At 42.0% G+C, this 24,524-nt stretch overlaps 3 protein-coding genes across 6 annotated transcripts; 2 read left to right on the top strand and 1 right to left on the bottom strand.

The window, feature by feature from the left end:
- Positions 1-278: 278 nt before the first annotated feature.
- Positions 279-13,253, bottom strand: LOC130701500 (RNA polymerase II elongation factor ELL-like). The gene is made up of 8 exons (XM_057523469.2): positions 13,033-13,253; positions 11,888-11,935; positions 6,785-7,023; positions 5,161-5,603; positions 4,941-5,090; positions 4,665-4,821; positions 3,105-4,071; positions 279-2,999 (listed from the first exon to the last, which is right to left on the bottom strand). The coding sequence occupies exons 1-8, from the start codon at positions 13,162-13,164 to the stop codon at positions 2,844-2,846; spliced, it is 2,292 nt and encodes a 763-aa protein (XP_057379452.1). The 5' UTR covers positions 13,165-13,253; the 3' UTR covers positions 279-2,843.
- Positions 13,254-14,616: 1,363 nt separating this feature from the next.
- Positions 14,617-17,351, top strand: LOC130701541 (U3 small nucleolar ribonucleoprotein protein MPP10-like). Its single transcript, XM_057523522.1, has 8 exons — positions 14,617-14,771; positions 14,959-15,598; positions 15,664-15,842; positions 15,903-16,335; positions 16,402-16,575; positions 16,640-16,748; positions 16,815-17,035; positions 17,131-17,351. The coding sequence occupies exons 1-8, from the start codon at positions 14,689-14,691 to the stop codon at positions 17,284-17,286; spliced, it is 1,995 nt and encodes a 664-aa protein (XP_057379505.1). The 5' UTR covers positions 14,617-14,688; the 3' UTR covers positions 17,287-17,351.
- Positions 17,352-17,542: 191 nt separating this feature from the next.
- On the top strand, positions 17,543-24,465 carry LOC130701510 (synaptotagmin-4-like). 4 transcript variants are annotated; one of them, XM_057523486.2, is made up of 10 exons: positions 17,543-17,683; positions 17,758-17,985; positions 18,065-18,250; positions 21,397-21,726; positions 21,785-22,106; positions 22,623-22,839; positions 22,991-23,179; positions 23,323-23,446; positions 23,507-23,700; positions 23,763-24,465. In XM_057523486.2, exons 3-10 carry the CDS (start codon positions 18,208-18,210, stop codon positions 23,892-23,894), a joined length of 1,551 nt encoding a protein of 516 aa, XP_057379469.1. In that variant the 5' UTR covers positions 17,543-17,683; positions 17,758-17,985; positions 18,065-18,207; the 3' UTR covers positions 23,895-24,465. The 4 variants fall into 4 exon arrangements, with proteins under 4 accessions (XP_057379469.1, XP_057379471.1, XP_057379472.1 ...); XM_057523488.2 differs by having other exon boundaries at positions 17,550-17,683; positions 23,775-24,465; XM_057523489.2 differs by lacking the exons at positions 17,543-17,683; positions 17,758-17,985; positions 18,065-18,250 and adding an exon at positions 20,332-20,482 and having other exon boundaries at positions 23,775-24,465.
- The last annotated feature ends 59 nt before the right edge of the window (positions 24,466-24,524 follow it).

Here is a 24,524-nt window from a genome sequence, read left to right as displayed (position 1 = left end):
ACCTGTAAAAATACACGTACTAGCAACACATAAAGGCTTCAAATCCCCCCAAAAGCAAAAAACAAAACTAAATATGTCAGCGGACATTTTAGATGCTCTTGTATTTTTTTTTTTTTTTTTTTTTTTGGCTTTCTGAACCATTATTATACGCGCACACACAAATGGAACAAAAATCTCAGCAATCAATTCACCACCACAGTTTTTTGTGTAAAAATGTATACATTCAATGATATAGATAACAGGCTTCCAGAAAAAAAAAAGTGTGTTGTTGTGTAGTCAGTCGAGAGAGAATGGCGGAGGGAGAAAATTACAGAAATAAACATCAGCCGACGAGAGAAAATAATCGTTTTTTAATTATCCTTTTTTTTCCCCTTTTTTTTTTCCTCTCCCTGCTGACTTAGCAGCCTCGAAAGAAAGAAAAAAAAAAAGACAATAAGCGAGAGAGAACGGGAGAAAACGTTTGGGTTTGTTTCGTATTTTTTCTTTTTTCCTCCTCTACCCGATTTTTGTTTCTTGTCGGAAAGAATTCGTCACACACCGGCCTCCATTATGGTCTAGAAACTTTCTCGTTGGAAACAGAAAAGAAACAAAAAATAATAATAAGGGCGCGAATTTAAATCCGATCGAACAAGGCCACATCATTTAACATCCGGCGGCGGATTAAAAGTGATAAGATTTTTCTAGGCATGCATTTTTTTTTTTTTTTGTTTTCATATTTTGCCCCGCATTCGAACAGAACCCTCCTCCCTTACATTTTTTGCATCATCTTCCGGGGGTAATCTTTATTGATTTCCGGCAAAAGAAGAAAACAAGCCAACAAACGGGAGAGAAGGACTTGAAAAAAAAAAAGGGAAAGAAAAGAAAAATCCCGTCCCAGACACACGAAAAAAAAAGGGAATACCCAGATATTCTGTATATAATAATAACTGATCTCTTGTCTTTAACTAAATCCCAAAAACGGACTTTTTCTTTCGATTTTCCCCCCAAAAAAACAAACGAAATTTTTCCTTTTTTTTTTTCTTCAAACTTCTCCCTTCAAAATAAAGAGAGAACAAATTTTCGAAAAAAAAAAAACATTGAAAGAAAAATTCAGAAATTGCCCGGCTTTTTTCTGTTTTAAATAGCCATCCGAATGGATGATGTCGGAATCGTTTTGGTGGGGGGGGGGATGGTAGTAGTTGCGTTGCAAGTTAAGTCTCTCTTGAACGAAAACATGAGGAGTGAAGGGGAGGGAGAGTAGGGGGGGTATGTCTATATATCACCTGGCAAGGGGATGAGGGCACGTCGAAATTGGAATTATATGTGGCTAGACCTAAAGAGGGCTTTTTCAAAACGGGAGAGGGGCAGGAAATGAGAAGAGGTCCAGAAACCGAAGGAAAAAAAAAGAGCGGCGGACCAGCAATTTTGGTGGAAAAGGTTTTTTTTTTTTTGTGTTTTTTGTTGTTGTTGTAGTGCGCGAATGAAAGACAAAAAGTGTAAACGCGACGTGAAAGCCAAAAAAAAAAAAACAGAAGAATGAAACCCAAACAAAAGTACTATTACTCCCTCGTAAAGGTCTGTGTGTGTGTATGTCTGGCTGTGTGTTTAGGACAAAAAGGAGAGAAGGGAACGACAGTATTTTCCCCTCAGTTTCTGTTTTTTTTTGCTGTCGATGAAGAAGAAGGTAAAAAAAAAAAATAATAATAAAATAAAAAGATAGGAAAAGAAGAGAGAAAAAAAAGAATAATGGCGACCGCCTCATCTATATCGACTTTGGACACAGCGAGCAAAAAAGAAAAATGAAAGCTTTCAATTCTCAAAAAAAAAAAAAAAAAAAAGAATAAATTCCATCCCATTGCGAGGAATTTCCTTCATTTCGTTTTGGAAAAATAATATAAGGTACTGTAACGTACTACCCCGACAACAACCTCCCCTTAGAAATGAATCAGAAGAAATATCAGGGAGAGAGAGAAATCAAGCTATTATATGGGATATGAGGAGAGGTGGATATCAACAATACGCAGCCAACAATTTAAATGGGTACTCGATTCTAAGCTACATACACAACAAACGCGCTTGCTTATATCTTTCGCAGATAGGGCGACAGATGGAAAAAAAAAATAATATGAACGAACAAACACACACACACACACACACACACACACACCTATCCCTTGTTTCCTTACATCCTGGGTATTACGCTATCGATATTCGCGGTTGACGTGATGATTAGAAAACGTTCCTTATTTTTTTATCGGATTTTCTCTCTTATTTTTTAAATAGTGAATCCGTCGCAGTTTAACGACAGAGTGCACCGCTTGAACCCCCACCTCATTTCGCAAAACCACGAAAACAACAAAGAGAAATAATAATAAGGGCTCCACCATCACACGCATTGCGATGATTTACAAGTGAGCAAAACAAAAAAAAAATTTAGCTAAATTATTTATCTTTTTTTTTTTAAATTGGGTTTTTTCTTTTTTTTTTTGCTATTATGTATGTGTGTGTGTGTGTGTGTACGTTTGTTGTCTTTTACTTAAATATGAACAAACTTCTTTTCTTTACCGACAATCTGTTGAGCCACGGCCTTTTGAGAGAGATTGTGTAAGAGCGGGAGGGGGGGGGTTAAGGAAAATTCCTTTTTAAAAAAATTTCGGGTAATTGATAAAGAGTGTAGGTGGAGGAGGAGATGAAAAAAAAAAAAAAGAGAGAGAATTTTTTTTTTCGATTGGAATCATAATCAGAGGGAGAGGGCGGTAGAGGAGCGGGATTGACTAAATCGCCACCATCAAATAAAGAGAGATAAGAGGACGATCGTACACGAAACAAAAAAAAAAAAAAAAAAAGAAAGAAAACTAGGGGGGTCAGGAGCGGCAGGTCTGAGTCGTGTCCCATTCCAGCACGAGCCGTTTGATGTGAGCCAATTTCTCGTGCAGGTGCTGAAACCGTCGCTTCGCTTCCCGGTACTTGGCGTCCCGCAAATTCTCCTTGTATTCGCGGACGATTTGACTTTTGATACGCTGCACAGACACACGGCCATTTCAACGCACACGCAAAAATGAAATCAATCAATTAAAATGAATGAAATGATCAAATATCAGACAAATATGGTTTCGATATGTTACCTGCCAAGCTGTCGTGCCTTCGTGCTGCTGCCTGAGCTCTTCTTCCAGCTGGGCAAAACGCTTGGAGACTTTGTCGATGGCCTTGTGCAGGTTGCGGTACTCGTTGTACTGCGAGTTGAAATCTTCCTTGTAGCGACTGCGCTGCTCGCCAGACACGATCGTGCGGTACTGGAGCGTGTAAGGCTCCGGTTCGGGTTCCGTCGTCGAAGCCGACAGGGCCACAACGTCGGCCGTGTCCGTCATGTGCTCGGCCGACATGCTGTCCGGACTCGAGTTGGGCGTGTCGGGCCCATCGGTGGACGACGTGACCCGCGTCGAGACGACCGTCGTCGGTTGGGTCGACGACGAAGTCGACAACTTAAGGCTTCCAGGTCGATAATGGTTCTGATTCTCCGATCGATGGTGGTTGTGCTGGTGGTTGTTGTTGTAATGTTGTTGTTGCTGATGAGCTGGCGGCAGCTGCGGTGGCTGCTGCTGCTGGTGATGGTGGTTGTCCTTGTTGTTATCATGATGGTGTTGCTGTTGTTGTTGCTGCTGCTGTTGGTGATGGCTGGGCGGAGACGGACGCACTTTCAGAGAAGACGAGGAAGAACTCCTAGCGGGTGCCACCTGTTGTTGTTGAGCGTTCCGAAAATCGGGCACGGACGAGTGATGATGCGTCGATTGACTCGAATCGGGTTTCTTATAGTGCGAGATCCTCTGCTTCTTGGCTGCCTGGGCGGCCGCTTCCACAGCGGCAGCGTCAAGCCCATCGAGACCGGCCAAGACTTGCTGACTTGGCCGTTTTTCGCCTCTCTCTCGTTTTTCAACGCTACCGCCACCACCGCTTGGACTTGGACTGGCACTTGTTTTGTGAATAGACGATCCAACTGGAGAGCCATTCGAATGCAAGCTGCTCGATGGTGGCGAATGGCCACTGCCGCTACTCGAATCACTCACTGGCGGCGTCAAGTTCTGCGGCTTCCGTCTAGTCAAAATTCAATTGAAAATAATTCAACCATTTATAGTTTTTTTTTTTTCAACCCCAAAAAATTCTTTTGTTATTCATTTAAATAATCGCGAAAAGTGCTGAACACAACTGAATTGGCTTTCTAATGGATGGACGGATCGGTTTCTTCATTTTTTTTTTATTTCCCTAGAAACTTAGACTTTTTTTTTCCATTCTATCACAAAAAAAAAAAAAAAAAAAAAATACGGCCGTCCTCAATTCTTTTCAATGCATTCTGTTCCCGTCCATTGAATCGTCAATTCAGTCAGTCCATTCGATCAGATTACACATAAATAGCTGAATCGACATCCGACGATGGCCAGACCAGATAATCCGGTTCGTATTTTATAAAGAAGAAAAAAAAAAGCGACACATAAGCAACAATTCGCCATGTACACAAAGACAGGACGTGCCAAACTGGCCCAGATCGCAGCAGTCGGGCAAGTCCGAATAGCAACAACAGGTTTTCTTTCTTTCTAGTTCTCTATCCTCCTCAATAAATAATGGGGCGTGCAGAGAGGAGAGTTTTCAAGCGAACAAAAATGACTTTCACTTTGATGGCAACGTCATACCTTTTGAGGATCTGCTTCTCCTGGTCCGTGTAGAATGGCCAGTCGTCGTGAACGTCGTTCCAGACATGCCTGGCTAGGTGGTAGGCCTGATCCTTCATGAGGCCGATGGCAGACAAGACGGGCATGATCAGCTTCTTATCCTTCTCCTTGAGACCCTCTGAGAGACAAGAAACGAGATGGAACAAGCAAAAAAAAAAAAAAAAATGTTTTAAACATCTGTCACGATCACGTCAATCTCATAAAAATAAATAAATGAGATGAAAATGGTTGAGTTACCTCTGTGTAATCGATTAACGAGCTCAGGTTTCTTGTAAGATCGAATGGCTAAAAGGTGAATGATTCTCTCACGAAGAGGCCGCCTCATCAATTCCGGATTGGCTTCCACCATCGAACCCGAACCGCCATTGGAGTATCCGTCTTTCAACGCTGTTTTTATAACACGATCAAAAATCAAATCAAATACAAAATACAATTGTCCGTTTTTGTTTTTTTTTACTGGAAGATGACGATGTCATTGACGGGTTGGACGAAATGGAGGAGGCAGTGGTGTAGGAGGGCGAGGCGGCGGATCTCGGCAGGGGACTGATGGCATTGCTGGTAGTCCGGCCGCCCAGCGACGGCGATGACGTACTACTCCGTCCGATTCCACCAGCCCCTCCGCCGGCATTGCTTCCGTTCTGTTGCGACTGCTGTATATGGCTACTGCTGTGATGAGTGGACGACGGGTAAAGGGAAGATGAGGAGGACGAGGTTAAAGAAGACGTCGACGACAACGATCCACCCCGGTGGTGATGATGCTGTGACGTCGGCTGGGCCGCGGAGGTTGGCGGCGACGTGTCGCCTCGATCTCTCCGCGGCGGAAAGACGGCGGCGGCTTGCTTCCTGATTTTGACTACGCGACCAATATCAGGGCCACAGGCGAGTTTTATCACACGAGTACTAGACGGGACAAGAGAGAGAGAGAGAGAGAGAGGCAAAACAAACAATGATTTAATCAAGTTATCTCTCTCGAGGAGTCTGGAACAATTCATATAGGCGACTAGTCGGCGGTTGACTTTCATCGGCAATACGATTTGTTGAATATAAAATTCGAGATAAAAAAAAAAAAGAAGGTCCGGCCAGGCAACAAGAAACAAAACACGTAAAAGGATTTAAAAGGCATAACGAGACTCGAGTCACGTAGGCTCTGAAATACTTGAAACCCATACACACAAACCCGCAAGCTGATTTGGAACGTCATTGTAACACTCGATACAAAAGGTGCCAGAGAAAAAGATAACACATGACGCACTTGCAGCTTGCTACCGTTTGCCACCAGGAGGCGTTGATACTTTTGCGACGCAGAAAAACATAGGCAGCCCTATCCAGACTGCGCAAACACTGAAGTCGTAGAAATGATAATTTAAAAAAAAAAAAAAAAGCCTTTCGGTGTAATGTGCAGGATTGCAATAGCCCGTTCACGAATATTCATTGGCTTTTAGCCTTTTTTTTTCTTTCTCTCGAAATAAATTGGATAAAAAAAATCCCATCGGGCAAGGCCACGACGACGCCATCACACAGAAATATGTGCGCAGCTCTTGTCGAAAAGACAAGAGTCAAACACGCAAATAAATGGGAAAGAACACAAAAACTAGTTAGATGCTTATCCGATTCGGGTTTTTTCCATTATCCACAAGGGTTTTCGAAATGATTTGTCTACAGTGAAGCCCCCCCCCCCCCTCAAGCTGACAAGAACCTTGAAGTCGTTCGGGAGCTATGCAGGTATGTTGCACGGCTTTTTACAACAACTTTTTAACTCGGTTGTTTTGCTTGCTCGAAAACAACATTGACATAATTACAAAAACATTTCTTCAAAAAATTGCCCTGAGCATAAGATACCCTATTGGCAATGGTGGAGGGGTGGGGGGGGGGAGGTTCCGCACTGGATTTGAAAAAAAAAACATGTCGAAAGATTCTTTAGTTGGTTGGCAGCAAAGCCTTTCACTTCCACACGGCTCTCTGAATGAGAACAGGTGACGTCATCAAATAGCCTCAAGCTCCTCATTTCAGGTGCATGTTTTTGTTTTGTCTTCCAAAAACGTAGTTTCCAAAAGGTTTAAAAATAACAGACAAAAACGTACCAGTTTTTCTTGCTCTCTTCTTCGGCGACGGCCATCCGTTGCCGCGTGGCTTCATAGACATCATCTTTGGCTTTGATGTTCATTTTGAGGGCCATGCCACCGAGCGATTCCAGCGACCTGGAGCCGCATTGTTGGACACATTCGAAACTGCCCTGAGGTCCGCCAGCCACTGACGACGACGACAGGTTGAAACTGAACGCCGATCCGCGACCCTCCTCTGCGCTCGGAAACCACAGCCGCTAAAAAAAAAAAAAGAAAATGGGCAAGAAAATGAAATAACAACGGGTTTTTTTCTCTTTAGTACACGAATTGAGTTACACAACGAAAATGAAGGAATAAGAGAGAGAAATGAATAGTCGTGAAATGGAAGGAATTGAGATCGGGATATTTTGGCGACAGAAATGAAGACCAGCTGTTAAAGACATCAAAAATAAAACTACCCGCAGATCTACATTTGATGTGTTGTTTCATAACGGCTGGCTGAGTGGCGCTAACGTCTCTTTAAAGTCTGCCGATTTTTCGTGTCTTGCCCAGACTCTTCCAACAGGGAAGAGAAATAAAGAAAAATAAATCAGGCCGCCAGCAGCCACAAGATATTTTTTTTTATTTTCTTTTAAGAAAGAAAGCTTCCAGCTAAAATATAAAAAAAAGGGGGGGGGGGAAGCAGAGCCCAAGAGAGAGGCTGATGGTGGACCGGAGTCGAGATACTCTAGACTGGAAACGTCCAGGTCTCTCTCTTTTTTCTCAGGTGCGCCAAGGTACAGGAAGAGACTCTCTGCCTCCTGTTTTTTTTTTTTATTTTTTTAGAGAGAACATAGAAAGTTTCCAAAGTTTGTGATAAATAATAAATAAAAGAGCCTTTCCTTTCTACTGGAATAGCCCCAAAAACAAAAAAAGTTTGATGATAAGGAAATACAAAAACCACCCATTACCCCCGTTCTTTTTTTTTTAGAGGGATATGCTTAAGGACTTGATTTTTCAATTTCAAATGTGTCACAAAGAAACAAGGGCATCTGCCATCTCGAAAAGAAACAACATCATTTCGATACGTTCGATGCCCAGCCAAGACTTTTTGGCAAAAATCGAAATAGTGAACGGAATATAAAAGAAAGAGAGAGAGAGGATGAAAAGAAGGAGTTATTGACAAGTAGGTCAATCGTTGAGGGGCGCACGAAGGGAGAATGAAGAAGGAAAAAATACAACATTTTTTTTTTAACAAATAATTCCCAACCAAAGAGAGAGAGAGAGAGAGAGAACGGTATACGTCCTTGCCCGGTTTTGGGTGTGTGTCTGTGTTGTGAAAAAAGAGAGAGGGAATGATCCGTTAGTCCGAGGCGGCGAATGAGAAGAAAGAACGAGACAACTCGGAATGTCTCTTTAAAAAGAAGACGGTTCGGTGGTTGTTGGCCCAGCCGGAAAAATGGGACGGCCGAAAGCTTCTTTACAAAGAAGTGCTATGCTACTTTTTTTTTGTACGCGTGTATGACGTCACACACCACCACCTACGCATTACTGCTTCTTCTTATAGTTCGTGCGTTTATTACATTTTTCTTTTCGTCGCAAACCCCAACTCGTCTGCTGCACATCCCAAATGGGTCATTCCCGGCCAGCCAACAGACACAAGAGAATCTAAACGAAGCTAACAAAAAAATGGGAGGAGGAATAGCAAAAAAAAAAAAAAGCCGGCCAAGTAGCGAGCAGGGGCCTCATCGAAAAGGAGGAGAATGAAACAAGTCGTGTACAAGAGGCCCTCCAGGGTAAATTCAGGATGTTCGTGAAACACACGTGTGTGTGTCGTGACTTTGGTCGGCTTCAGTCACGCTCCAAATTTGAAAAAAAAAAATATGTAGCGCCACACACGTAGCGGGTCACTAGAGCGTGTAGAGCAAATCAAGGATTTTGTCACCCACCCCCACCTTCATCATCGTACAGGGCCCATTTAATTTTTTTCTATCCTTATTCATTTGCATGTCGAATTTTTTTCAAATTGTTCAGCCATTCGCAGCAGACGCATGCGTGAAACCATCACGTATGACGTCAAACGATGAACGATAACAGAATAAGGGAAGCGACAGGTGGCTATTAAAATGCTAAATAACGAGAAGGGGGTTGGGAACGGGGAGAATCACAACTTAAAAAAAAAAAAATTACGTGCACCAACAATTACGACTGGAGCGGTGTGGCGTGACCTAATTTTGGAAAGTTGATGGAAATCAAACCACTTTCCCTTCTGGTGTAAAGAAAAAAATGGCAAGACAATTATTTGATTTTTTTTTTTTTTTCGAAAATAAAAGTCGCACAGCAAAGAAAAACAAAAAATGGTCATCAACTTCCTTTTTGGTTTCGGGCTGTGATGCCAAGCGGAAATGAGAGACGGACAAAGGGGGATTTTTTTTTAAAAAGCGATTCTTTTTAAAGCTTCGAGAGTTTGAATTCTTGTAGCCTCAATTTCATTTCTCTTTGTCGTTTCAAAGAAAAAGCAGACGGAAAAATAAAAGAGAATTCCCCTTTTTTCAAAGATGAACGGTTAAGCCAATATTGTGATACCCATGCGGGTCAAAAGTGAAAGGAACTCAACACAAAAAAAAAAACCAATAAGACGTTCACGCCAGCACTACCTAACTTTACTACCCCTTACTTTTTATTTTTCTCTTTTTAAAGAGCAAAAAAATTTAATCCCAAAAATAGTTTTCTTTAAAAAACATTAATCAGCTTTTAAAACATGCCATCATAAATGAGAAGAAAAAGAGGAAAAAAAATGTTTTGTTGTTAAGGGAATTGAAAGGTCCACTTTGGTGAAGATTTTTGATAGTCGATGACTGCAAGGCCAATTGAAATGTTTAAGCAGGAGAAAAAAAAAAAAAAAAAAGAACGCCAGGGGAAATTAAGATACGTGGAAAACCGCACCCAATTTCACCTTGACAATCTTTGGAAATTTGAAATTTTTTCTCTCTCAAAAAATATTATCTCCACAATTGTCTTTTTTTCACATACGTCATCATCAAAGTGCCATCATAAAAATCAGGTAAAGTTCCCTTTGTTCGACTCCCCCTTTTTTATCTGCTTTCCAACTTCCGCCTTCCTTATCTATTTTTCGTACAAGTGAGGAGCCACCGCTTTTCGTTACGGTCTACACAGCGAGAAACAGACAAGTCAGAAAGGCCATTGACATGGGTGTTAATTAACCTAAAGCTATAGCGTTATGTCTTTCCTTCTTCCCTAACAGCTGTTATAGACCTTCAACAATATTGTTTCTTGACAAGTCTAAAATTCAATGTTGGAAAAAAAAAAAAAAAGATAATGAAAATTTTAAAAAAGCCCGAAGCTCCGAAATGACCACACCCAAATGGAAGAACTCGTTTTTTGTGTCCTGAAATGTGTAAATCCCGCAAATACTCTAACGATGCTGGTCCTTTTTTTCCGTTCGTTAATAAGATAAAAAAAAAAGAAAAAGACACTTGAGAGTGAAAAGAGTCCAGTCTGATGCAACTTTCTCTTCATTCAAATAAATCATCAAAAGGCGATTGTGTTCGGCGAGAGAGAGAAAGGCCAATTCAATAATGGCGTTTTTGTGTATGTTAGTCGTCATACTTTACTTTCTAACCTTGCATTTTGGGGGGTGCCAAAAAAGAAAGAATGGAACACAGCAGGTGGAACAAGTAATGAACGGATATTTCTGACGATCAAACAGTTTCGGGAAAGTAAAAATGGATCTCGTTTTTTTGGCCACATTGGTTCTCTCCCCCAACCATCTAAAAAAGATCCCCCTATTGGCGAGGTTATTCAGATGTGCAACAATCCAAGGACTTTGGGTGTTTTTTTTGTGTGTGTGTTTGCCCTGCATCTGTTCACGTGATTGGGGCCCGTCACTACAAGTCAATTGGATTATTGCGCCCTTTAATATGTGCACGGTCGATAGATGGCATTAGGAAAAGGACTTGGTGCTCTGTACATTCCAAGATAACAACCAAGTTTGCCTGCAATGCACGTGCATTGCAGGCCCGTGGAACTCGACTTGGGTGGGATCCACTTCCTAATGATTTTTGGTACGTATTGTTGTCAATCGATAAATGGCAAGCTATAAAAAAAACAAAAACATTACGGCAACAAAATTTTAAGAAGGGGGAAAAACTGTTTTCCGTTCCGCCACGTGAAAAACTGAAAAAGAGAATAGAGAAAATGGGTAACCGCTTTGCTGTTCGCTTTGCTTCTAAGAACCGGATTTTGGTCCAAGAGAGAGGACTGTGTGCGCTGACCTCGATAAGCAAGGCCAGCGGATTTCGTCAAGTTCGTGAATTAATTTTCTCTTTTCGTTTTTTTTCTATAGAAAAAAAAAGAGAATTGGATTTGAATCAGGATTCCAGACAGGCAAAAAGCCACAAGGTGTGTGTGTGTTTTTAAAAGAAATGGCCTGTTGTCGCTGCTAGCGAACGATACACTCATCGCCTTTTTTTTTTCTTGTTCCAGTGGGTGGTGAGCGAGCAGAGTGAGTGATGGAAGAGGGGCCAATGGACTCGGGGACGTGTTGACGACGCCAAAGTTCATCCGACCTTGGCCGTCCGACATATTGCCAAGTCCCTCTGACGACCAAAAGAGCCAAAAGGGCAACTAACGATAAAAAAAGGAGCTCTCTCTCTCTCTCTCTCTCTCTCTCTGATAAAAAGGAAACAAAAACCTCACGAAAATAAAAATAAATAAAACGCTCTCTGTGTGTGTGTATGTGGGCACGCACACACACACACATTTAGGGGGAAAAAACTGGTGACTTCGTCTTCCTCTTCCTCCCTCAACCGAAATAATACACAGGGTGAGAGAATGCGGCTTCGTTTTCGATTGTTCCTGTTGATCTAACGGGAGAAATGTTTTTTTTTTTTTTTTTTTTTTCGAGACGAGGAATTTTATTTCGACTGAAAGAGGCCAACAGACACCGCACACACACACACAGTGCTACGACGATCCGGAAACCTACGTCAACCTGTTGCGTCACGACCACGACCGGTTTTTTTGTTCATTTTTCTGAATAATATTGGCGTGAGGTGGGTTTCTCTCTCCCTCCCATTAGGTCATTTACAAATAAGGCATTCAAAAAAATAAGAGACTTACCCCTTCATTGCCGAGGAATTGTATGCTGGGATGTTGTGCCGTCTTCAGCTGCAATAGAAAATACAAAACACGAAAAACTTTAGTACGGTCACTTGACGTCAGCACGAAACACACACAGCAGCAGCACAGAGACACAACCGCATACACTTGTAGCGCCACCGCAAAAAGGAGACCTCTCAGGCTCTTTTTTTTTCACAACAACCCAATTATTCTTTATTCTTATTACTTCTCTTTCTTTTTTTTGTGTGTGCAACGTTTCAAAGCTCTCGTGTGTGAATTCACATTTTTTAGGATATTTCTAACGGGGTGTACAACAGTATGTCGATCAGTGACCAGCCATGTGGCCGTTCTTTCAGATCACGAATAAAAATAGAAATAAAAAAAAATCCGCACGCTCCTGACTTTTCTTGGTGAAATGATCATGAAAAAAGGACGGGCAGAAAAAAAAAAGAGAAGGGGGAGGGTTGGAAGTAACAGAAGAAGAAGAAGAAAGAAGAGGGAGAGATTGTAATTTCTTTTATGCTCGACGTTTTCACTCGGAGAGAGAGAGGGGCCACTAGCGGCAGCTGCCACGGAAAATCGCCCAGAGCGACACACTCATACACACACAGACACACACACACACACACCCAAGTTGTGAAGGGAAAAAAAAAAGATTCTTTTTTTTTCCAACCAGCACATAGACACACACACAGACACACACACCATCAACGATAAAAGAATAGAAAAAAAAATAAAGAAACATGTCGGCCGCCATCGTTGTGCTGACAACGTACGCCAATCTCGGGCAAAATGGTCGCGCACACACACTTACACACACACCGATTGTGTCGATTTTTTACGTGAGGAGATGAGAGGGGGGTTGGGAGAGAGACGAAATTATCTAATTATGAACATTGCCTTTTTTGGCCATACGCTTTTGGTGTGAGAGAGAGCTGGGGAGATTCCTTTGCGGGCGCTTAAGGGGAGCACACACACACCACCACACACTACACACACACGACTTGGTCGACGTTTTTTCCACGTCGCGAAACATCCGGAGCTTTGTGCTGAAACTCTTTTTTCTTTCTTTTTTGTTTTATGATTATGCTTCTCTGGTTGTTTTTTTTTTTTTCATTTGTGTGGCCTTTTCTAAACAATCTCACCTTAATCCTCAGATATTCCTCAATGGCTTTGAACGACGAATCGGTGAGCTTCACGAAAACCAGCGATTTGTTCTCGCTGGAAAGGCCGTGCGCCGAGAGCCCATACTGAACACCGTCAGCCAACACCGCCATTTTCCCACTGAACCCCTTCTAAAGCTTGGCTGCCTCGTCTAGCTCGTAGCTCTCCCGGCTGGGGCTATACCTCCTCTCTCTCTATTCTCTACTGCACTGCAGTGTGTGTTGCTGTGCTCCACTCCTCCCACTCAACCCCCCCCGTTTCTCTTTTTTGCTGCAAGTAGTCGTACAGACAGACCCCCAAAAAAGTATACGACGATCGTTCTAACTTGAAACCATGGATCGATACGCACCGGTATTCTGGAAAAGAGATCACATTACGTCTTAGTGGACCTATTTTCCCCTTTCGTACGATCAACTTGATGATGCTTATCGAATATTGTCGTTCATTAGGCAGATCTTGTGTTAAATGAAAATAAATTGTCATCAGCGGTGGTAGAATTCACTCGTGCATTGGTGATACCATTTTTTTTTTCATCCCCCTTTTTTTGCCTTCTTGTCGTTGTTTCGGGAAAGACCGGGAAAATCCAAGCAAGTACTTTTACGCCTGGCCGCCAGAGCACTTATGACGCAAGAGGATTGTATCGGCAAAAAATAAAAGAAATGAAAAGGAAAGAAGCTAAGAGACTTGATGAAAAACAAAACGAAATAGATTCGTGATTTCCAGATGAAGCAATACGTTATGACGGAGGCAAAAACAAGCCCTGACTCGTCTCGTCTTTGTGATCGAAAGATGCCATTTATCTCCTACAATTAACACGAAACAGTAACACAAAATCCCGATTCATTGACGGGATTTGGAAAGCTTACTGTTCAATTCCTTTTTTCGTTTCTAAATTCCAGACTTGTAAACGCCGTCTTTAAGCTGACACAGTGAAAGTATGAACGAACAGTAAGACGGGCCCAGTGTACAACCCTACTGCCAAGTGTGCTATTATTTTTTCTTCCTTTTTTTGGCTTAGGGAACCAACAGCAATTGGGTCAAGTTTTAGAGCGGTATAAAAAAACACACCTTGAAGCTATGGGCACAAAGTCAAGCAGTCCCGGACGCTCAAAAAATAGAAAGGTGCAACCTGGAGCACGTCGCCTACCAGCATTACTTTTCGTTGTATTTATTAAAGAAAGCCTCATTGTCTCTTGCATGTGGCAAAGGACGTGGAGGAGAAAATGGATCGACTTGCATATAACCCACAGGGTCCGTGACACTGAAGCGAAAAGCCACATTTCCCAGAAATCCATTAGTGAAGCCTGAACGATACGAAGAAATATTTACCTCGAAGTCCTAGACCTCTTTCTGTTACTGGAGATGATTACCAGACAGACTCATTAACCAGCATCTCTCTGAGGTACCTAATTGCCTTTTCTTTAAATCTGAACAAATATCTTGATTCTGCGAAAAGCAGGTGACATCATTAACACGAAATTTTTTCTTTTTTTCCTTTTCGTGACTTTGAAATGAATGGGGCAGACTAGAAACTGGAAGGGCTCAATAAGAAAAATTTTAATCGATCAGATCAAACGTCATTTGTGTAAAACTGGCATTGCTGGTCTCCAGAGACAGACGTCAAAACATTAGGAAACATGGCGGCTCACTGTGAATCCCTCGTGGATCGCGTTTTGAATGAATTTAATGCTGTAACAACAAAACCCGAGAGTTTTTTAAGGTAAAAAAACACGTTTTAGTGAAAAATGTATTTTATGTTACTTTTTTTGTGTCGTACCATTCGACAAGGCTATTTGGGACTCTAGTATTGGATCCTCATGTCCATGTGCCTGAAGTTAAAGCCTAAACAAATCCTGTTTTTCAAATCTTTTCTTTCCCTTGTTCATATCAAGTTTTATTCTTTGCAGTGTACAGACAGTTGCCAACACAAAATTCAAGGCAATCACTAAAGATCTGTATGATTCTGTGAACCGGAATTTCCCCTTGCAAGGACTTACACGTTCTCTTCCAGAGTTGTACATAGATGGATTTGATGAAGAACAAATTTGGCAACAACTAGAACTCCATAATGAACCTTGCTTCAACATCTTGGTCAAAAATGTAGCCAAATTGCTTTCAGGAAAAGACAAAAAACTCACATTTTACAAAGTCGAAGTGCAAGCTACTGAAGTGGAAGAAGAAGAAGAAAACGAAAAGGGAAAGGAAGAGGATAAAGACAGTGTTGCAAGTGATTTGTCTTTTGAGCTTCCTGCTGATAGTGACAATGATGAAAGTGATCATGACGATGATTCAGATCTCGATGAAACTGATGACTTGAAATTTGACGAGTACAAAATGCTCGACGAAGAGCGCGAAGAAAGGCCAAAAAAGAATAAAGAACAGTCAATGGGAAAGATCAGGAAAACCGAAGTAGATGATGAGTTCTTTAAAGTCGGAGAAATGGAAAAGTTTCTTGAAAAAGAAGAGGCCGAAAAACCATCAGTTGATGATGACGATGCCGAGTCAATTGACTACTTTGAAGATGTCTTATCAGATGATGAGGAAAATGTAATCACAAATCCTTGAAATCGCCAAAAAGCTTGTTTTTAAATATATTATTTTCTTCTTTGCAGGATGCCGCCATCAGAGCCAAATACAAAGATTTTTTTAGAGGTTCCATTCCAGTTGGAGATCGAAAAAGCACCTCCAAACCTGATGGTGAAGATGACGGAGAGAATAGCGAAGATGACGAAGAAATCGAGGACGAGGAGCAGGACGATGATGATGCTGAACCAAAAGAAAAACGTGTCAAGTAACTTTTAAGATGCGCCTTTAGTTTATGCACATTGTTAACAGCTGTTTTAAAATCTAGATTCGACCTAAATGGCTCAGAATCGGAAGAAAGCGGGTCTGAGATGTCTGTCCGTAATTTCACGAAATCAGACGTGAAGTCTAGTTACGAGCTTAGGCAGGAAAGGTTAAAAGCTAAAATCAAAGAAATGGAAGACGAAGCCGTGGCGCCTAAGCCGTGGCAGCTTATGGGTGAAACGAAAGCAGAGCTTAGACCCGACAATGCTCTTCTCGAGGAAGATCTCTTTTTCGATCATACTACTCGACAAGCTCCTGTCATTACGGAAGAAACAACAAAGACCTTAGAGGACCTTATCCGCCAACGCATCAAAGATCAAGCTTTTGACGATGTTGAACGCAAAATTAAACCGGTCTACGACCCCACGGAATTCAAAAAGAAGCTTGTGCTGGATCAAGAAAAGAGCAAGTTTAGCCTTGCCGAAATTTACGAACAGGTTTTTTTATGTCAACTGTCAAACAGCCGATAAAAGTATTTCATTTTTGCTTCGTTCGATGTTCAGGAATTTCTGAAGCAACAGGAAATCCAGAAGTTGGAGGCTAAATCCAGCAGTCTGGCCGATGCTGCAAACGATGAACCGTCTGATGACCAAAACCGGGCCGCACTTCGAAAAAGGATGGCAAACGTGTTTGCTAAACTCGATGCCCTATGCAATTTCAACTATACCCCGCGAGCGGTATTTAACCTATCCTTTTTTACGTTTACGATCGATTGTCAACATTTTTGTTACATTCCATAAGGCCGCACCCGATGTGAAAATTATCAATAACATGCCGTCAATCGTCATGGAAGAGATTGCACCCGTCACAGTCAGTGATGCAAATCTATTGGCGCCACAGGAAGTTCAAGGTAGTTATTTTATTACTTGTCATATAGTTTTCTCTTTGAAATAGTTTGATCGCAATGCTTGAACAGACCCCACGAGAGGCGTGTTGAAGGGCAAAACCGAAAAAGAAAAAACAGACTTATTACGTGAACGGCGGAAGAAGAAAAGCGAGCAACGGGTGCGGCACAAGGAACGAGAACGAGCCGAGAAGGCCGTCGACAAGGCCAATCCAGGGCTGGGCAATAAGCACGCCAAAGTCCGCGTCCTACAGAACCTACAAAAGGCGGAGAAGGAGGGTACCGTTTCATTGGTAAGATTTCTTTTTTTTTATATTGGGAAATCCATCCGGCCATATCCAAATAGAACGGAATTTTCAACTCTTAAACCACACTGTTTTCCCTGCAGATCAAGGAGAACAGAATGAAAGCTCCGAAATCTTCTACGGCCTTCTTCAAGCAACTACAAGAGGACGTCTCAGCAAGTGTGGACGCGGTTAGACAAAGCAAACAGAAATCAAGTTTGAAAAACAAACGCACCTCTGGTTCTCAATTCAAACTTTAAAAACAAACACGTGAAACATATACAAACGAAAAAGGCGACATAAAACTCTTTCCAACTTAAAAACACATGCAACTATGTTGGTGTCGTTCATTTTATTTGTGATGTACTGAGTTTTACCTTGTTTATTCTAATGGTTTAACTAACTTTACTTTTTTCGCAAACGTCTTTGTCGTTGGGTTTGGAGTAAAACCCCACAAAGAACAGGGAAAGACTTTCAATGGTCGAAAATCAATAGCAATCCCCGCTTCCGGTAAAAACAAATTTGGCTGCTTTTTTAGGAAATGGAATTCATGTAACCAGGTCAACGGCAGGAACTATCGTTAAGCATAGCGGGATATTTCCTGGCAATCAATGATTGTGTGGCTAACCCAGCAGTGAGACCAAGCCAGAGAGAACGGTATTATAATCCTAGATTAACATTTTATAATTCATCCATATATTTTTTTTTCCTTCTTTTCTGACGTCAAACAGAACGAAGCCCCGCTGTGGTCATCGACTGCTATTTTACACAAGCCACTTTCGAAAGCGTCGAGAGAAAAAGTGCTATGTCTCTCGGGGGCGGCATTCGAAGCTCGCAAAAAAATAGAAGAGAAGATGGGGTTGGGTGCGCGGTGGAGCGACGCGTCGTTCCGCTGATGACGAAGAGACTGGCTTGTGAAACGGGTATAGAACGCAGTGAACAAACTTCAACATCAGGAAGTAAGTGTGCGTTGTGTGTCTCTTTGAAAAGAATAAGGGCGTCATTTTGATTACGAATCTTTTCAATTATTTACATTAGATTTTGAACACAACAAGTTGTCTCACCTTGCATCCGGGCTATGCAGCCGTCGTTTTCATAGGACACTCGACGACATAGAAGGGAAGCAAGAGTAATCATCAGCACACAATCATTGAGGAACAAGGACGCCCCTTCGGACGGAAATGAAGGAACGAGAGGGACCCGATGTTGAACCACTGAATCAGTGTAAGTCGATTTCTCTCTTTTTTTTTTCTTAGACATTGGTCAAGTAGCTTCTCTTCATTTATCTAAGCGTTACACGTGTGAATCATTTGATTACGAATCGGCTTATGGGTACATTGCGATCGATAACGTCATCGACTCTCCGTACAAAAATAAGGCAAAAAATCCACTCGTTTCATCTTATGCGGAAAACAGAAAATGCAACAGGAAAAACACAGAAAAAGAATTTTGTATTTAGCTGGGCTGGAGAGGGACAGAAGTCAACCGACTATTGCCTCTAGTAGAGGTGCACCGTATCGAATTTTTTTCTTCTTCATATAGAAAAGGAAGCTCTTTATTGATTTTATTTTATTTTTTCGGATATTTTCTCGTTCCCGGCGCTTGCCCGCTACGCTCTCTGCCATTGTGACTCCCCCACTGCGTGAGGCAGGGACTCCTGTTATTGACCCGACCTTCATATTCAACCTTCGTGACGTCAACCAAACCGCCTTCTCTACCCTTATGTTCTCGAACATTTAGGATGCCGCGATAAGACTCGTTTTTACGTGACGTAAATGATAAAATCCTATTTGACTGCACACGCCCTGACAAAGAGCGCGAAAACCTTTCGATTCTTTTGCCGAAGAAATTGACTTCAAAATAAGACGACGTCTTTATTCCCCAATATGATCGACAGACAAGGATTAGGTTTTCCGGTTTGTTGAATAAATATAGACATGGCGCTAGTGTGCGTGTCCCTTATCGGCGAATATCATCTCTTGCGCCATCACCTTGGCAACAAACACGGATACAAAAGAACCGCGCGTTTGTCCATAGAAAAAGAATTGTGGGAGAATTCTGCCTGATGATGATTCTTCGTCCCGATTAAATGGAAAGTACCCTCCAATAATGGCAGAAGATTTCGATACGAGTAAAAAGAGGAAGATCGTATTTCTTGGCGAGAAAACGGTTTCAGATGAACGTTCGTTATAACACAATCGGCATTGTGTGTGCTTTTGTGTCGGATATACTCAAAGACAGGAGCGTGTCTGAGACGCGGCCTTCTAGACACGTGCAATGTTTCGGGATCGAACAAAAAGCATCGTCCAAACTAGGCTAAAGCCGCCTTTTGTTGGAAGTGCGTAGGCTTTTTATTTTCTGGAGAAGAAAGACCGGGATTCATTTTTGAAAAACAAGTAATCGGAATTTTCTTTAACGATTGATGGGGTTTAACTTTGTCGCTTTTTCCGTTCGTCGTATCGCACCAGAGACGTTGCAGATTTGTGTCAACAGCAGCAACTAAAAAAGAAAAGGGCGTTGTTTACGATCAATGCGGTACTTTATCGACGTATTGACCTCCTTTCTGCCTTTTAAAAAATTTATTCATAGGCATGTATCGCGCATTTATTTATCGTAAAGATCGATGAGTGACGCTTGAATTTTGAAATTACGTTTTGATTTTAGTTTCCGCAGGATGAATTTAAAGAGCTTTTCTTTTTCCCAGTTGTAATGTTGAAGTTTACGACAGCGTTCACAGAAAATTGATCTTGTCATATAGTCCCCAACGGCTATGAAACGCGCTGTTGTAACAGTTAAATGAGCTACACCCTCCCCTCGTCGTTCACGATCAACTTCCTTCAAGGGAAACGATATCTTTTTATTTTCAAGATTGCCTCCAAAATCTCATTCTTCGAAAAGGAAGGCAGCGTAATGAAAAAGAAAAAAAAAGGGGAAATTGAGTAGGCTCAAAAGAGCAATTTCGTTCGGGAGTCAAGTCTGCGCAAATGGTCAATCAGCCGTAGGGCGATAACATGAGCATGTCGCTCTTTGTTCGGTCAGGGGAAAATATATATATAAAAAAAGGGAACTTTTTTGTTCTAGCCCTCCCTGTGTATTTTTTTTTTTTGGTGCATGCCTAGTGACATCGACCAATCCTCGACGGTGAGGAGCCACTACGAGATTGCAACAGCAGAGTCAAGCGCGCGCTCCTCGTGGAGTGCTCCTCCTTTTTTTTCCTATTTTTTTTTTTTTTTCCTTTGCCCGCAATCTTCTCTTCCGTTTAGCTCCCGGTCTTGCTGCTGTTCCTGTTCAGTCGTTCTTGTACCGGGGAAATGAGTCAAAGTGTTGGATGTTAGCGAGGGCTATTTGCTGTACACGTTACTCCGGTGCGCAAGTTTGAACGCCTCCTTTGTGAGTTTAACGTGTAAGAGTTCACGATGGTTATCACGGTGCTGGTGGATATTACCAAGTTTGCTGGTAGCGTTCTCTTTTATTTCTTTACCAACTTTGCTTTTGTATTCAAGTTAGGCTTTGATCGATTTCAAAAAGTTCCACCCACACACATCACCCTCATTATCGGAATTAGCATTTTTTGATGATGGACCCAATTGAATTGGTCACCTTTCTGTCAGTCAGAAATGAATGCGCAATGAAGGGAATTAAATGTCAATGTCTTCTGCGTCTAGCGTAGAATCTTTATTTTATTCTCGTCTAGAGCTACTAATTGGAACTTGGAGTAAGACGCCTTCGAATGATTCAATCAATGGCCGCATCTAGTTATTTCCTTCTTATCCTGTGGGTGGATGCGTGCATCCTACTTTTGCCTCGCCCATCGTACGTCGGTGACTCTCAAATGACGATGATAGATATACACTCTCCATCACCCGATCCACTGGGTCGTAACCTAACGGAAGTCTAACATCGACCGACCCTTATATTTTTTACGAAAGATGTCAAGTAGACGATGCAACGTATCGATCGAATAACAAAAGTATTCGCTTCTCTCTTCTTTTTTTTTGATAAATATTTTGATCTCATTTCCGTTCATGACAGTTCGCTGGGTTCTGACGAACAATATTTTTTGTTTTTTTATTTTTCCCGATAAAATTTTCAGGAAAGAACATAGTGTGCATCGTACTTATTCCATTCTTTTAATTTCTTACAATTGTGATGCAATTATGCTGATGAGCTAGAGAAGGGAACAAGTCGAGCGTAAACGAACTGCTTTGAACACGCTTTCACGCTCCCGGGAGATGCCAATCGGCCCCTAGCAGCCTTTAAAAAAAAAAAAAAAAAAAAAGGATTTATTCCGCCTAATAAATAGAGAGACTTGTATCAAGTGTATCAATAACAAAATGTTTTCTTCTTTTTCCCTCCTCTTTGATGTGTAGTGAGCACGCCGGCTGTGGTGGGAATCTGTCTGGGAGGCGTCGTTCTCCTGATTTCAGTTGCAGCCGTCAGTTGCTTTTGTTATCGAGGCCATCAGCAACAAACGAGGAAGAAAATGCGATCACCTGGCAGTCATCTCGGATCAGAGAGCAGGCCGTTGGCTTTTCGTAAGCCGGTGGCCGTCAAAAGCCCCAACAGTCAACAACAATTGACACATTCCATCAGCTCTTCGGCGGCCATCAGCCATCACATGAAGAAATCGCCCAGTCCAACAGGAGCTAAAACTCCTCCGGGCTCTTGCCCTATCGGCAAATCTCCAAGTCCACTTTCAGGTAATAATAATTATTAACAGTTAGGGGTTTATCCATTTAAAAAAAAAAATTTATTTAGGAATGACGCCTTCCACCTTGACCCCAACCTACGAAGTGAATAGCCCGCAGGTGAGCCGGAAGAATTCGCTGGTGTCGGGCACGACTTGTCGCTCTGGCAACAACGCCGAGGATAGTGTTCAACAACATCGCGAGACTGTCATCCGCTTTCAAGTGGAGAATGAGGTCACGGATCCAGCTAAAACTGAATTAATCAAGAGCGACTTGGTACCTTCCGCCTCCGCCCACCAGGACAATGTCCCCGGAGAAATTGATGTGACTACGGATAGATCCAACAGCGAAGGAGGAACCAACAAATTGGGCCAACTCTATTTCAAAGTCAGGTATGGTGTGGGTGTTTCCTACGAGTGGCTTTGTCCTTGTTGATGTATGTAGATCCACAGTGTAGGAGGTTAACCCGAGTAGAATTGCCCACGTGTTTGAGTTGGACAACCCACACGAAACTTTATACGCATTAAAGCAGCAATTCACAAAGTAAATTGGATGTAAGAAGGTCGTGTCTTGCGACGGGCAAAAACGATAAAGTCAATCATGTCCTTATTTGTTGTAGCAGAAGTTTGTGCTTTTAGCGACTTTATTCAAGCGACAGGACAAGAAAAGACGATCAGTGGCCCCTTTTTTTTTTATTATTTGCCGAGGCATTTGAGTAGGAGAAGCTATTGTGATGGTAACTTGATCCCATCCAATCATGCGAATAGTGAATAGAAGAGACGTACTCTTTTCCGGCCTTTTTTTTACTATTGACTCACGTTCCAATGCGCGCCGCATGCTCCGGGATTGGTTTTTTCTATTTTATTTTGACAAAATAACGAACTGCCTTTTTATTTTCGCATAATCAGGCACAACGTGGAGAAGAGCACGCTGAACATCACCGTCGTTAGATGCCAAGGTCTGCCCGCTCGCGATTCCAATGTTGGCTCATCCGATCCTTACGTCAAGCTTCAGTTGCTGCCCGACAAACATCACAAGGTCAAGACTCGCGTCCTTCGCCGCACACTCAATCCCGTCTACGACGAAGATTTCACCTTCTACGGCATTGGCAAGAACCAACTGCAGGTATTTCGCCTTTCAATCTATTCTGGAACATTAACTGTTATCTCGATCGGCACAGATCGCATTGGCCCTGTTGTGACGATTTACAGCCTTTTACTTTGTTATCGTTTCTACTTGTTTTTTTTTTCTTTCTTGTTGTGTTTTATTATTGCAGAGCTTGACGCTCCATTTTGTCGTCTTGAGCTTCGATCGATACTCTCGTGACGACGTCATCGGCGAAGTGTTTCTGCCTGTTTACGAAGCTCTGGAGGAAATGACGGACACGGTCGATTGCAATAACGCTGACAACGGAAACCACTCTGGGGCTCTCCTATCCCGCGATATCGCACCCCGCAGTCACAAGGTGAGTTCGTTATCATCACGGAGAATAACTTCAAAAAAGAAACATCCTTGATGCCGTCGGTTATCACGCGAAATGCGTGCAAAAGAATATTTTTTTCCATTCATTTTTTATACATCCTTCTTTCACCTGCGGGGGGGATTTAGATGAGGACACATGGACGAGGCGAGCTTTTGGTATCGCTATGTTATCAGCCCCAAGCTTCGCGACTGACGGCCGTCGTGTTGAAAGCACGCAATATTCCCCGCATGGACATGACTGGCCTAGCTGGTACGGTTGATGTTCTTCTTTTGCCATTGTTTTTTGATTAATTGAAAATTATTCTCGCAGATCCATATGTCAAGATTTATCTTGTGCATAATGGGCAACGCGTGGCCAAGAAGAAAACGCATGTCAAAAAACGCACTTTGAATCCGGTTTTCAATGAATCGTTTGTCTTTGATTTGCCCGCTGGTGCTACTTCGCTGGACAGTATCAGTCTCGAATTTCTCGTCCTCGACTGGGATCGTGTCACCAAGAACGAAGTACGTTTTGAATGATTTTCTTTTTATTGATTCCATTTTTTTTTCTTTCAATGAATTCTAAGAATTTTGAACAGGAAATTGGCCGTTTGGAGCTGGGCGGAACCAAGAGCAGCGGAACAGCACTGCATCACTGGAACGAAGTCCTCAGCTCGCCTCGTCGTCAAATCGCCGAATGGCACAAACTGAAGGACTGAATCCATCCAGCCCTTCTGCCGATATCATGGTAATTTTCCAACTAATATTCCATGGACTCCAGTCAATTTCCTCGCCATTGGAATATACAACTCTTCTCTGATCTTTCTAAAAAAAAAAAACTATACATAACACCTAAGTTTAACACCATTCCAATCTATGTTGCTATTGTTACATAAATTCTAATGCAGCCCGTTGTAGACCGGAATGCTTTTACGTGAAACAATTCGAAAAAAATGTTTTCTTCTCCTTGCTGTCCACTTGCCTACAATCACAATTTGATTCGCTAAAAGAAAAGGCTATACACTTTCCATCCACTACTATATCAATTAATATAGGCGAAGTTTTTTTGCGTCACGAAAGGTGACCGTGTATTTATAGAAGCAAAAAATTTTGCGGTATTATTTTTTGTTTTTTTCTGCTACTATATACGTGACAACGTGAAAACAAACTCATTGGCTCCATAATTTCCTTTTTATCTGTTTCCCAAATATTGTTGACTAAATTTTGCATACGATGTGACGAATGAATGTATAATGCGACGAAATCAATACACGTCAGTTTATTGGGCAATGCTTTTTATCTGTAAGCATTTAAAAAAATAAAAACAGAGTCGTATTTCACGCAGTGCG

Source organism: Daphnia carinata, chromosome 10, assembly GCF_022539665.2.
Source record: "Daphnia carinata strain CSIRO-1 chromosome 10, CSIRO_AGI_Dcar_HiC_V3, whole genome shotgun sequence".
Classification (NCBI taxonomy): Eukaryota; Metazoa; Arthropoda; class Branchiopoda; order Diplostraca; family Daphniidae; genus Daphnia; species Daphnia carinata.
The sequence above is the reverse complement of the archived record's forward strand: the minus strand, read 5'-3'. Positions and strand labels throughout refer to the sequence as shown.

Bases quoted from the DNA above. Each gene is read 5' to 3' on its own strand.
- LOC130701500 (XM_057523469.2), bottom strand. From the start codon at position 13,164: ATGGCGGTGTTGGCTGACGGTGTTCAGTATGGGCTCTCGGCGCACGGC. The intron at 4,072-4,664 runs GTATGACGTTGC...AATTTTGACTAG, and splicing joins GAGAAGCAGATCCTCAAAAG to ACGGAAGCCGCAGAACTTGA. The intron at 3,000-3,104 runs GTAACATATCGA...GTGTCTGTGCAG, and splicing joins AAGGCACGACAGCTTGGCAG to CGTATCAAAAGTCAAATCGT.
- LOC130701510 (XM_057523486.2), top strand. From the start codon at position 18,208: ATGAAGGAACGAGAGGGACCCGATGTTGAACCACTGAATCAGT. The intron at 18,251-21,396 runs GTAAGTCGATTT...TTTGATGTGTAG, and splicing joins TGTTGAACCACTGAATCAGT to TGAGCACGCCGGCTGTGGTG. The intron at 22,107-22,622 runs GTATGGTGTGGG...TCGCATAATCAG, and splicing joins CAACTCTATTTCAAAGTCAG to GCACAACGTGGAGAAGAGCA.
- LOC130701541 (XM_057523522.1), top strand. From the start codon at position 14,689: ATGGCGGCTCACTGTGAATCCCTCGTGGATCGCGTTTTGAATGAATTT. The intron at 14,772-14,958 runs GTAAAAAAACAC...TATTCTTTGCAG, and splicing joins AAACCCGAGAGTTTTTTAAG to TGTACAGACAGTTGCCAACA. The intron at 16,336-16,401 runs GTTTTTTTATGT...TTCGATGTTCAG, and splicing joins TTGCCGAAATTTACGAACAG to GAATTTCTGAAGCAACAGGA.